This window comes from Doryrhamphus excisus, linkage group LG9, assembly GCF_037039965.1.
Source record: "Doryrhamphus excisus strain RoL-2023G ecotype Guam linkage group LG9, RoL_Dexc_Guam_v1.1, whole genome shotgun sequence".
NCBI classification, from domain to species: domain Eukaryota; kingdom Metazoa; phylum Chordata; class Actinopteri; order Syngnathiformes; family Syngnathidae; genus Doryrhamphus; species Doryrhamphus excisus.
The window spans coordinates 21,063,666-21,076,056 of record NC_136365.1 but is presented as its reverse complement, the minus strand read 5'-3'; the positions used below and the strand labels follow the sequence as shown (position 1 = coordinate 21,076,056).

Genomic DNA, 12,391 nt, shown 5'->3' with positions numbered 1-12,391 from the left:
TAGGTTAATTAGCGACTCCAAATTGTCCATAGGTATGAATGTGAGTGTGAATGGTTGTTTGTCTATATGTGCCCTGTGATTGGCTGGCCACCAGTCCAGGGTGTACCCCGTCTCTCGCCCTAAGACAGCTGGGATAGCTTTGAAAAGGCGCAAAAATTGAAATTTTGAATGAAAAACGAGTCGTTTGGAAGTTGAAGCTGGACTGAAATGCTGTGGAAATATGCTAAAACATAGAATGAAAGTACGAGTAAATTGGTAGTTTGAGCTCAAATGGAGAATTGAACCATCTTTGGGTGTGGATCTTAATGTGCCCTATGATTGGCTGGCTCGCCCGAAGTTTGCATGTTCTCCCTGTGCATGCGTGGGTTTTCTCCGGGTACTCCGGTTTCCTTCGATATTCCAAAAAAAACATGCTAGGTTAATTAGCGACTCCAAATTGTCCATAGGTATGAATGTGAGTGTGAATGGTTGTTTGACTATATGCGCCCTGTGATTGGCTGGCCACCAGTCCAGGGTGTACCCCGCCTCTCGCCCCAAGACAACTGGGATAGGCGGTAGAAATTGAACCAATGACTGAATTTTAACGTGATTTATGCGTTTGGCAGGCTAATGGAGACGTGGCGTCATCCGACAGCGACATCGAAACTTCTTTTATTCATCTTCATCTGGGCTGATCTGGGGTCAGCGCAAGCCGGCAGCTCCAACGGCACGTTGACCAACCACAGCAAATGCGCCGGCAACACCGAGTGCAAAGATGGCGTCATCTTGTCGCCGTGGCACCCGGAAGACGCCATTCTTTCCGAGCGCATCGCCAGGGCCGCTATTTATTTTCTGGGTTTAGTATACATGTTCCTGGGCGTCTCCATCATCGCTGACCGCTTTATGGCGTCCATCGAGGTCATCACGTCCCAAGAGAGACAGATTGTGATCAAAAAACCAAACGGCGAAAAGTTGACGACAACCGTGCGGATCTGGAATGAAACGGTGTCCAACCTGACGCTCATGGCTCTGGGATCGTCCGCACCGGAAATCCTGCTCTCCGTTGTGGAAGTTTGCGGTCATAACTTCGACGCCGGTCAGCTGGGCCCGAACACCATCGTGGGGAGCGCCGCTTTCAACATGTTCGTCATCATCGGCCTTTGCGTGTACGTCATTCCGGACGGAGAAACACGCAAGGTGAAGCATCTTCGGGTTTTCTTCATCACGGCAACCTGGAGCGTTTTCGCTTACACGTGGCTTTACCTCATTTTGGCCGTTTTCTCTCCGGGCGTCGTTCAGATTTGGGAAGGCCTCCTGACGCTCTTCTTTTTTCCCGTTTGCGTTGCTTTTGCGTACGTAGCCGACCGCCGTCTTCTTTTCTACAAGTACGTGTACAAGCGCTACCGAGCCGGGAAGCGCAAGGGGGTCATCATCGAGACCGAGGGGGAACCCGATCTCCCTTCCAAGGTTGACATCGAAATGGACGGCGTAGCGTTCCTGCCTCACGACAAAAAACTCGAAAATGAGGAGTTGGAAGTGAAGCACCGTATGGAAGAGGCGTCTTTCCGCGTTTTAACGCACGGCATTCAGATCGTGACAGGAAGCGGCGATGTCCCGATGAAGAAGACTTCGGCCACTCATCAAGACCGCTCGTCCTCATCTGAGGTGTTCTTCCATCCAACCAGGTACCAGTGCTTGGAGAACTGTGGCAGTTTAGCGTTAACCGTTCTTCGACGAGGCGGTGACGTCAATTCGACCGTCGCGGTTGACTATCGAACACAAGACGGCAACGCCGTCGCCGGGTCGGACTATCGATGTAGCCACGGAACGGTGGTGTTCCGAGCGGGCGAGACGGTTAAGGAAATCCGAATCGATATCATCGACGACGACATCTTCGAGGAAGAGGAGCATTTCCTAGTTCACTTAAGCGGCGTCAGAATCGTGTCCGGTGGGGGCGGAGAATCAAACAACGGCTCAGCAGGCTTGGGTCCGCCTTGCACCGCCACGGTATCCATCTTGGATGACGACCACGCGGGGATCTTCACGTTCGAGGAGTCGACGCTGACTGTCAGCGAGAGCGTTGGCGTCATGGAGGTGAAAGTGGTCCGGACCTCGGGGGCTCGAGGGGTCGTGGCCGTGCCGTACAGAACCGTTGAGGGGAGCGCCAAAGGGGGCGGAGTGGACTTTGAGGACACTCACGGCGTCCTGGAATTTGACAACAATGAGATGTGGTGAGGACAAACCTGGTGTAGCGTTTATTTCTTCTGAACGCATCATGGCGGCCCTCCGTCACGTCACGGTGTTTTCTTCTTTTGCAGTAAAACGCTTTGCATCAACATCGTTGACGATGAGCAATACGAGAAGAACAAGAACTTCTTCCTGGAGCTGGGCCAGCCTCTTCTGCTGGAGATGAGCGAGAGAAAAGGTAGGGGTGTGGCCTTTTTATGGATTAGTTTAGCCACGCCCCTTCTGTTAACCTCCTCGCCGTTGGTCAGTTGGCTTGGAAGTGTGTTAGTTGGGACGGAGAGTTAGTTGGGTCGGACATCGTGGAGAAGAAAATAAAAAGTCACATGACCTGAAAAAAGGTCTTTTACTTCCTGTAATGGTAATGGTTTAATTTCATTTAAACATGCATCAGATTACAATTGAATGCATCACATAATCAGTTCACAGTTCCACATGTCCAAAAGGAGTAGGAAGAAGCAAAGCTTATTGAATCCTACCCCTCCATCTGGTACTTTTACAATCAGTAACTGTTACATTTGTTCACTTCCTGCTTTCCTAATAGTTTAAGTTTTTATTTTTTTCATTATTTTTTTAATTTTATTTAAAAAATGTTGTTTTTTTAAATGTTAGTTTTAAATTTTTTTGTACTTGTTCACTTCCTGCTTTCCTAATATAGTTTAAGTTTTTATTTTGTTTATTATTTTTTTTATTTTATTTTTAAAAATGTTGTTTTTTAAATGTTAGTTTTTAATTTTTTTGTACTTGTTCACTTCCTGCTTTCCAAATATAGTTTAAGTTTTTGATTTTTTTATTATTTTTTGAATTTTATTTTTTTATTTTGTCTTTTAAAATGTTATTTTTTAAAATGTTATTTTAAAATATTTTTTGTACTTGTCCACTTCCTACTTTCCTAATATAGTTTAAGTTTTTATTTTTTTTATTATTTAGTTTTTTTTAATGTTATTTTTTTAATGTTATTTAAAAAAAAATCGTACTTGTTCACTTCCTGCTTTCCTAATATAGTTTAAGTTTAAAAAAATGTTTTATTTTTATTTAATTTTTTTTATTTTGTTTTTTAAAAATGTTATTTAAAAATATATATTTTTCCTGTCACCTGACATACTTGACAGTACTTATGTGTGTACTTATGTATGTGTACTTCTATGTCAAATGGACATGTCATTGTTTTCTTGTCTTTGTGTCTCCAGCCGTTCTGCTTCAAGAAGTCGGTAAGATGCCTCACTTTGTTTTTTTTAATCTTCAACCTCCACAGCATCATGAACTTGACGTCTTTTTTTTCGTTCTTTCAGGCGGATTCTTCCGAACAGGTCAGTTTGTTTTTTTTTTAAACAGCATTGGTGATGTCATGTGACAAAGGTTCTAAGAAATGATGTTATGGTTTCTTCTGACAGATAAACAACTCTTTGGTAAGATCCCTCTCAACACAGTATAGTTAGCATATACGTAGCTACATACAGCTAGCTGTGATTGGACGACACAGCAAACTTCTCTCACTTCCTGTCCTGACAGGCAAAGACATCTACAGGAAAATCCAAGAACCGGAAAAACACAACCCCTCTTCCATCTTGACCATCTCAGGTACGTCCACTAGTCCGTCCACCCGTGCGGCCGCCATACAGACCTCTGTGTCTCTCCGAAGACGCCAAGGACGTGGAGACAAAACAGGAAGAGGAGCGACGCATCGCACTGATGGGTCGACCCAAGTTGGGCGAGCTGGTCAAACTTGAAGTCGTCATTGAGGAGTCGTACGAGTTTAAGGTGTCGTTTTTAAAATGTTCTTTTGGTTAACTTTTCTCACCTTTAAAGGGGACTTATTATGCTCATTTGTGGACTTCTGCAGAGCAGCTACACACAATAACACACAGAAAGCACTTTAGATCTAGATCCAGACCCAGAGATGGTTCAATTCCCCATTTGAGCTCAAACTACCAATTTACTCTTACTTTCATTCTATGTTTTAGTATATTTCCACAGCATTTCAGTCCAGCTTCAACTTCCGAACGACTTGTTTTTCATTCAAAATTTTGATTTTTGCGCCCTTTTCAATTTTTTTTCAATATTTTCAATTTTGCGTCAGCTTTTTGACATTTACACGCAATGTCTGCTGACATTGCATCATCTAGTCATTATTATTATTATTATTATTAGGAGATGTATGAAATGATCGTAACGCAAGAATGCTTCATCTAATTTTTTTTGTCTCACTCCCATTTCTTGCAATTTTTCAAAACATTTTCAACAAAATTCATTCATTCATTTTCTATCCTCACGAGGGTCGCGGGGGTGCTGGAGCCTATCCCAGCTGTCTTCGGGCAAGAGGTGGGGTCCACCCTGGACTGGTGGCCAGCCAATCACAGGGCACATTGAGACAAACAACCATTCTTCGGGCGAGCCAGCCAATCATAGGGCACATATACGTAGATCCAGACCCAGAGATGGTTCAATTCCCCATTTGACCTCAAACTACTATTTTATCATATTTCCACAGCATTTCAGTCCAGCTTCAACTTCCGAACGACTCGTTTTTCATTCAAAATTTCAATTTTTGCGCCTTTTCAAAGCATTTCAGTTTTGCGTCAGCTTTTTGACATTTACGCGCAATGTCTGCTGACATTGCATCATCTAGTCATTATTATTATTATTATTATTATTATTATTATTAGATGTATGAAATGATTGTAACACAAAGAAACCTTTGATCAGCTTCACTTTAATGCTTCATCTCAATTTTTTTGTCTCATTCCTAACAACCATTCACACTCACATTCATACCTATGGACAATTTGGAGTCGCTAATTAAGCTAGCATGTTTTTGGAATGTAAAATGATATTTGTAAAGCTATAAAACAGATTAATTCGAGTGACCTTATTTCTTATGGGAAAAGTTGATTTGGTTTGGATTAGAGTTTCATGATGCTGACTAGGTCCACTCTTGCAGAATTCAGTGGACAAGGTGATGAAGAAGACGAGGTTGGCCGTGCTGGTTGGGACGACGTCGTGGCGAGAACAATTTATGGACGCCATCACAGTCAGCGCAGGTAAACAACTTGATCAGGATGAGGAGGCCAGTTTCAAAGTTTTGTTTGATATCGTTTGTCCAGGTGATGACGACGACGACGATGACAAGAAGCTACCCTCCAGTGTGGACTACGTCATACACTTCCTGACGGTCTTCTGGAAGCTCCTGTTTGCGTTGGTCCCGCCTACTGACTACTGGAACGGGTGGGCGTGCTTTGTGGTGTCCATCATGGTCATCGGCCTCTTGACAGCAATCATCGGGGATCTGGCGTCGCATTTTGGCTGCACGGTGGGCCTGAAGGACTCGGTCACGGCTGTGGTCTTCGTAGCGTTGGGCACGTCGGTACCAGGTGAGAAGACCACCATCACAAGTCCAGTGTGGCACCTTCAGAATGTTCTGTCTCCATCAGACACCTTCGCCAGCAAAGTGGCGGCCTGCCAGGACCAGTACGCCGACGCCTCCATTGGTAACGTGACAGGAAGTAACGCCGTCAACGTTTTCCTGGGTATCGGCGTGGCGTGGTCCATCGCCGCTGTGTACCACTACTCCAAGAACCAGGAATTCAGGGTGGACCCGGGAACGCTGGCCTTCTCCGTCACGCTTTTTACCATCTTTGCCTTCATCTGCATCGCCGTCCTTCTCTACCGGCGCCGGCCCGGGATTGGCGGGGAACTGGGTGGACCACAGATCCCCAAGATGGTGACCACGAGCTTGTTCTTCAGCCTGTGGTTGATGTACATCGTCTTATCCTCGCTTGAGGCCTACTGCCACATCCAAGGCTTTTGAGTCTTCTGAAAGTCGTCTTTTAGCTGTTTTAGTCCAAATTAAAAGGTGTATAAAAACATTTTTTCAATTATTTGTACATCTGTGCTGAGAAGCCCCGCCCCCTGGAAACGTTGCGGTAAATGGGGGTGTTTGAAGGTTAAATTAGCATTATTAGCACTCGTAATAATAATAATAATAATAATAATAATAATAAAACACTTTAAACTAAAACGTATGTCCTTGTCGATCATAAGTATTTTTTTTCTGGCCCTTTAAATGCGCTTTTCTGAAGGCACGTGACGTCATTCGGGAACACGTGATGTGCTGTCAGCTGATAGCTGACTTCCGGGTTGTGGCTCGCTAGTGTTTTGCGGACGTTTGTCATTTTTTCCAATAAATCAGGTAAACTTTTGAGTTTCTTCCAAAAACGTTTGCATTAACTAAAGTCTGAAAGTTGATTTAAATGTCGTCTGAGATTGTTTCGTCACTATCTGTTGTATTTATTTGTTTTCATGTTCGAATCCAGTGCGTTAACTCTTTCTTTTTTCTCCATCACTTTATCAATTAGCTTATTTTTTAATGACTTTTATTCAGTATTTGTATTTATTTGGTAAGTTGAACGTCATAAATTTATGGGTGCTTCGTTATCAGTGACACAACAGCGATGCTTTATGTGAATGTAAATACATACAACTAAATTAGTGTAGCTTCACTTGCTGGGCATCAGGGGGCGCACCATGCAGGAAGTGTTTCAAAGTCATGTGACTGACCTTGTCAGACCACCGTGGGAGCGTGGTCATGAACCTGTCAGACAGCGAAGACGATGTCTACACCGAGAGGACAGCGCTGGTCCAATCGGAGAACCCGGTGGTGCCGTCCTACATACCAGACTCCGCCCCCACCGATGGCCCCACTAAAAGGGTAAACGTCTGTGTTGGCCACTCCCACCGCTTTGGTTCCTCCATCTTGGAAGGCTAAATGATAAAGTATTGGGCGCAGGAACGAAGTGGACCCGTCGCTGCCGGTTCGGACGCCGAAGCCGAAGAGGAGGAGCTGACCCTCAAGTACGGCGCCAAACATGTGATCATGCTCTTCATTCCCGTCACGCTGTGTATGCTGGTGGTGGTGGCCACCATCAAGTCGGTCAGCTTCTACAGCGAGAAGACAGACCAGCATCTGTAGGTGACCGCTTCGCTTAACATGTCTACGTCTGCCCTGCCTCCCGCTCACGCTTCCTCTGCGCAGGATCTACACGCCGTTTACGGAGAACACGTCATCGGTCGGACGGCGTCTCCTTAACTCGGTTCTCAACACTATCATCATGATCAGTGTCATCGTGGTCATGACCGTCTTCCTGGTGTTCCTCTACAAGTACCGCTGCTACAAGGTCTGCTAAGGACGCCAAGGACACGCCCCTGCCACCATCTTTATTTTCATGCTACTCTTTCCTTTGCAGTTCATCCACGGGTGGCTCATCCTGTCCTCGCTCATGCTGCTCTTTTGGTTCAGCTTCATGTACCTCAGGTGAGGCCGTGATGCCTTCATGTACCTCGCCTTGTTGGTCAGGGCGTGAGGCCTTCATGTACCTCGCCTTGTTGGTCAGGGCGTGAGGCCTTCATGTACCTCGACTTGTTGGTCAGGGCGTGATGCATTCATGTACCTCGCCTTGTTGGTCAGGACGTGATGCCTTCATGTACCTCGACTTGTTGGTCAGGACGTGATGCCTTCATGTACCTCGCCTTGTTGGTCAGGGCGTGGTGCCTTCACGTACCTCACCTTGTTGGTCAGGGCGTGAGGCCTTCATGTACCTCGCCTTGTTGGTCAGGGCGTGATGCCTTCATGTACCTCGCCTTGTTGGTCAGGACGTGATGCCTTCATGTACCTCGCCTTGTTGGTCAGGACGTGATGCCTTCATGTACCTCGCCTTGTTGGTCAGGGCGTGAGGCCTTCATGTACCTCGCCTTGTTGGTCAGGGCGTGATGCCTTCATGTACCTCGCCTTGTTGGTCAGGACGTGATGCCTTCATGTACCTCGCCTTGTTGGTCAGGGCGTGGTGCCTTCATGTACCTCAGGTGAGGCCGTGATGCCTTCATGTACCTCGACTTGTTGGTCAGGGCGTGATGCATTCATGTACCTCGCCTTGTTGGTCAGGACGTGATGCCTTCATGTACCTCGCCTTGTTGGTCAGGGTGTGGTGCCTTCATGTACCTCGCCTTATTAGTCAGGGCGTGATGCCTTCACTGACCTCGTCTTGTTGGTCAGGACGTGATGTCGTTGCATAACTCGCCTTGTTGGTCAGGATGTGATGCCTTCACATGCCTCACCTTGTTGGTCAGGGCGTGGTGCCTTCATGTACCTCAGGTGAGGCCGTGATGCCTTCATGTACCTCGCCTTGTTGGTCAGGACGTGATGCCTTCATGTACCTCGACTTGTTGGTCAGGGCGTGATGCATTCATGTACCTCGCCTTGTTGGTCAGGACGTGATGCCTTCATGTACCTCGCCTTGTTGGTCAGGGTGTGGTGCCTTCATGTACCTCGCCTTGTTTGGTCAGGGTGTGGTGCCTTCACATACCTCGCCTTGGTGGTCAGGACGTGATACCTTCACGGACATCGCCTTGGTGTCCAGGCCAGGGCGTGGTGCCTTCATGTACTTCGCCTTGTTGGTCAGGACGTGATGCCTTCATGTACCTCACCTTATTGGTCAGGATGTGATGCCTTCACATACCTCACCTTGTTGGTCAGGATGTGATGCCTTCACGGACCTCACCTTGTTGGCCAGGCCAGGGCGTGGTGCCTTCACGTACCTCGCCTTGTTGGTCAGGACGTGATGCCTTCACGTACCTCACCTTGTTGTCCAGGCCAGGGCGTGGTGCCTTCACATACCTCCCCTTGTTGGTCAGGACGTGATGCCTTCACGTACCTCACCTTGTTGGCCAGGCCAAGGCATGGTGCCTTCATGTGCCTCGCCTTGATGGCCAGGGCGTGATGCCTTCATGTACCTCACCTTGTTGGTCAGAACGTGATGCCTTCATGTACCTCACCTTGTTGGCCAGGGCGTGATGCCTTCATGTACCTCACCTTGTTGGTTAGGACGTGATGCTTTCACGTACATATCTTTGTCGGCAAGATGTGATGCCTTCACTGACCTGGCCACATTAGTGAGGATGTGATGCATTCAAGTGACCGACACCGTCTCTGTGTGTCCCAGTGAATTGTTCAAGACCTACAACGTGGCGATGGACTACCCAACGGTGGGCATGATCATCTGGAACTTCGGCGCGGTGGGCATGGTGTGTATCCACTGGAAAGGTCCCCTCCAGCTGCAGCAGGCCTACTTAATTCTGATTAGCGCCCTCATGGCGCTCGTCTTCATCAAATATCTGCCGGAATGGTCGGCGTGGGTCATTCTGGGCGCCATTTCTGTTTACGGTGAGTGTAGACGGACGGCCATTTTGGGCAATAAACACATCTTTTATCATGCTAAAGCTATATGTATGTAGCTTCAGAAGCCTTCCCATCATGCTTTGCTGTGGTTGCTTTTCCGCTTACAGACTTGATAGCCGTCCTGAGTCCAAAAGGTCCACTCAGGATGCTGGTGGAGACGGCGCAGGAACGCAACGAGCCCATTTTTCCCGCCCTCATCTACTCATGTGAGCGCATGCCGCCCCCCGAATAAGGATGTCACATGACTTGAATTGAACTTTGACCTTGAACGTGTGCTTCTGCAGCCGCCATGGCGTGGACGGTTGGGATGGCAAACCCAGCGGACGCTGAGCGGTCCGGGCATCAAACAGGCGGTCAGTTTTGTGAAGTAAAAGTGGGCGGGACTTGTTAGTGTTTGACTTTGACGTGTGTCATGTGTGTGACAGATGAGGAGGCAGAGCAGAGCGACACAGAGGCGGAGAGACGCTCGTTTCAGGAAGAAGAGCTGGAGGAGAGTGAGTGACGTCGCAGCCAATGAGCTGCCTCTGTGGCAGTCATGTGACTCGTGGATATGTGTGTGTGTGTGTGCAGGAGGCGTGAAGCTGGGATTGGGCGACTTCATCTTCTATAGCGTTCTGGTGGGGAAAGCCGCAGCGAGTGGAGAAGACTGGAACACGACACTCGCCTGCTTTGTTGCCATCTTGATAGTAAGACGCACACGCACACGCACACACACGCACACATACAATGACACCGCATGTGTGTTGTGTTCAGGGTCTATGCCTGACGCTGCTTCTGCTCGCCATCTTTAAAAAGGCGTTACCGGCGTTACCCATCTCCATCACCTTTGGACTCATTTTTTACTTCTCCACCGACTTCCTGGTCCGACCTTTCATGGATGACCTTGCCGCACATCAATTCTACATCTGATTGGATGTCAAAATAACTATTTTTACAAATGGGTGTGGCTAAATAGACTGTCTGTGAAGCTCCTCCCCTTTGATGAGTCTACTGTTCCTTTAAGAACCCTTAACCCTTTTCACCTGATACAGTGTCGTGCTAAGCTAGGCTAAAGGTTAGCCTGTTGGGGGGTGGAGCCTAACATCTCCATCTGTGTAAGTTTCTACAATGTAAAATATCTTTGGACAACTTAAAAGTATGAGTGATTTTTATTTGAGAAATGTCTAACATGGAGAATGCTTCAATTTCGCTCATCAAACTGGGATTTGTTCTTGAGAAGAAAAGCGGCCAGATACTCGATGGGGTTTGTCGGCCTGAAAGACAAAAAAAAAAAAAAAAAAGTCAAGACTCAACGTGGCTAATACAGTCGCTGGACACTTCATTAGGTACACCTCATTGCAGCAACTGGAGGAAAACTACAGAGATGGCCGAGGGTGGAATTGAACCCTGGTCTCCTAGCTGTGAGTTGTGCGTGCTAACCACTCAACCACGGTGCAGGCAACATGAAACAATTCAGCGTAAACTATTTGATATAAATTAAAACCTTTAACCATTGTAGGTGGAATAGGTGTGTCCCATTACATGCATTAATTAGCTGCCTCTTTTTTTGCTGATTTGTAAAAAAGACAAAAATGTGTTTGTGATGGGCAAAATTTAAAAAAATGGATGGACTTGAAACATTGTTCTCCATTATTTGGGGGGAAAACACACCTCTCCTTGGCGAGCACAGATAAGCCCTGCAGCAAGATTGGGACCACGGTCTGGTCCAGGTAAGCCCGGGTGGGTAGCGCCTGCAGGTTCACTTTGTTCTTAGCCATTTTTTCGCTGTTTGCCGTCTTCTCTTGCTCCAGTGTCCTCTGAAGATGAAGAACGTGTGGTTGAGGCACAGGAAGTTGAGTGTGTGTGTGTGTGTGTGTGTGTGTGTTACCTGGATGTTGTCTGTCAAGCCGAATTCTGCATGTGGATTCTCTGCCGCCTGCTGGAGCATCAAAACACAACAAGTAACAAAGTGATGCTAAGCTAGGCTAAAAGATTCAAGGGAGTTAGCTTCGTTATACTCACAGAAGCATGCTCCATTGTCTGTTCCGCCTCTGCGTGCTCTGAAAAATAGTTGTTTTTAACATTACACACCGGAAGTAGAACCACAATATTTGAACATTTGGACTCCATTCAATACACATAGAATATACGATGCACAGTATTTTGTAGCTACACTCGCTTTAAGTTATGAAACACAGGAACGTTCCACCGCTATAACCAACAAACTATCTAAACTTGATATAAATTGTGTCGTTTTTATTGTCCATCATTGCATAGTTTCATCATGTAGGCGCTAGCCTATTAGCTTTAGCATCACATTAAACGACTCACAAGTCATAACCAAGTCAATGTCACCGGACCTTGTGTGGTCCTCAAACCAGGACGTGAAATAACAACAACCGAAGGAAGAGCGAGTCTAAAAACCGACGGGGGTGGAAAAAACGATCAATGGTGAACAATGAACGTACCGTCCGCCATGTTTGTTGTGGGTATTTACGCCAGACTTAACGTGTCCGCAAATTCTCTTTCTAGGCTACGCTAATTTCCTGGTGACACACTCGCTTCCGGTTTGTGCTCACTTCAAAATAAAACCACTCAATGACTGAAGAGAATTTCAACGCAGAAAGATGTTTCTAAAACAAGCTTTCTTCACAAAGGGGAGGAATGTCCTCTCAATTTAGGAAGGTAATTACAAATTCAAACTTTGCTGTTTTTTTAAACTTTGTTTTTTTCTTGTGAGAGCTTATTGTTGGAAGATTTATTTGCAGAGGCTGACACTGGATGGTGTTGGTGACCCCTGTTCGAAACTGTCTTTAGGGATTAACTTGTTCTTTTCCAGGGTGGAAAAGAACCGTGCATTATATATCCTGTCCGAGTGAAAGGTGAGCTGGAACCGATCGATAGGTGACACCCTGGACTGGGTGGACTGCCTTTATCAGAAATACTGACATTATATTT

At 46.6% G+C, this 12,391-nt stretch overlaps 3 protein-coding genes across 6 annotated transcripts; 2 read left to right on the top strand and 1 right to left on the bottom strand.

The window, feature by feature from the left end:
- The first annotated feature begins 22 nt into the window (after positions 1–22).
- Positions 23–6,204, top strand: LOC131128026 (sodium/calcium exchanger 1-like). The gene is made up of 10 exons (XM_058070547.2): positions 23–2,210; positions 2,298–2,404; positions 3,414–3,434; positions 3,516–3,533; positions 3,618–3,632; positions 3,736–3,804; positions 3,866–3,984; positions 5,165–5,264; positions 5,328–5,594; positions 5,655–6,204. Exons 1-10 carry the CDS (start codon positions 610–612, stop codon positions 6,029–6,031), a joined length of 2,694 nt encoding a protein of 897 aa, XP_057926530.2. The 5' UTR covers positions 23–609; the 3' UTR covers positions 6,032–6,204.
- A 112-nt stretch (positions 6,205–6,316) lies between these two features.
- Positions 6,317–10,958, top strand: psen2 (presenilin 2). The gene is made up of 11 exons (XM_058075227.2): positions 6,317–6,412; positions 6,789–6,931; positions 7,010–7,188; positions 7,256–7,397; positions 7,467–7,534; positions 9,219–9,439; positions 9,562–9,660; positions 9,739–9,807; positions 9,880–9,948; positions 10,025–10,140; positions 10,208–10,958. Exons 2-11 carry the CDS (start codon positions 6,809–6,811, stop codon positions 10,361–10,363), a joined length of 1,242 nt encoding a protein of 413 aa, XP_057931210.2. The 5' UTR covers positions 6,317–6,412; positions 6,789–6,808; the 3' UTR covers positions 10,364–10,958.
- dpy30 (dpy-30 histone methyltransferase complex regulatory subunit) lies at positions 10,584–12,025 on the bottom strand. 4 transcript variants are annotated; one of them, XM_058075239.2, is made up of 5 exons: positions 11,902–12,025; positions 11,456–11,493; positions 11,322–11,372; positions 11,105–11,250; positions 10,584–10,707 (listed from the first exon to the last, which is right to left on the bottom strand). In XM_058075239.2, the coding sequence occupies exons 1-5, from the start codon at positions 11,909–11,911 to the stop codon at positions 10,635–10,637; spliced, it is 318 nt and encodes a 105-aa protein (XP_057931222.1). In that variant the 5' UTR covers positions 11,912–12,025; the 3' UTR covers positions 10,584–10,634. The 4 variants fall into 4 exon arrangements, with proteins under 4 accessions (XP_057931222.1, XP_057931232.1, XP_057931240.1 ...); XM_058075249.2 differs by having other exon boundaries at positions 11,322–11,369; XM_058075257.2 differs by lacking the exon at positions 11,902–12,025 and adding an exon at positions 11,794–11,900.
- Between the last annotated feature and the right edge of the window lie 366 nt (positions 12,026–12,391).

What these genes read in the sequence shown, in the direction of transcription:
- LOC131128026 (XM_058070547.2), top strand. Translation starts at nt 610, where the DNA reads ATGGAGACGTGGCGTCATCCGACAGCGACATCGAAACTTCTTTTATTC. An exon ending in TTTGACAACAATGAGATGTG is followed by an intron (nt 2,211 to 2,297) that starts GTGAGGACAAAC and finishes CTTCTTTTGCAG; the next exon opens with TAAAACGCTTTGCATCAACA. An exon ending in GTTGGGCACGTCGGTACCAG is followed by an intron (nt 5,595 to 5,654) that starts GTGAGAAGACCA and finishes TGTCTCCATCAG; the next exon opens with ACACCTTCGCCAGCAAAGTG.
- psen2 (XM_058075227.2), top strand. Translation starts at nt 6,809, where the DNA reads ATGAACCTGTCAGACAGCGAAGACGATGTCTACACCGAGAGGACAGCG. An exon ending in TCCCGCCCTCATCTACTCAT is followed by an intron (nt 9,661 to 9,738) that starts GTGAGCGCATGC and finishes GTGCTTCTGCAG; the next exon opens with CCGCCATGGCGTGGACGGTT. An exon ending in GTCCGGGCATCAAACAGGCG is followed by an intron (nt 9,808 to 9,879) that starts GTCAGTTTTGTG and finishes TGTGTGTGACAG; the next exon opens with ATGAGGAGGCAGAGCAGAGC.
- dpy30 (XM_058075239.2), bottom strand. An exon ending in AGACAATGGAGCATGCTTCT is followed by an intron (nt 11,373 to 11,455) that starts GTGAGTATAACG and finishes TTGATGCTCCAG; the next exon opens with CAGGCGGCAGAGAATCCACA. An exon ending in GCTTGACAGACAACATCCAG is followed by an intron (nt 11,251 to 11,321) that starts GTAACACACACA and finishes CTTCATCTTCAG; the next exon opens with AGGACACTGGAGCAAGAGAA.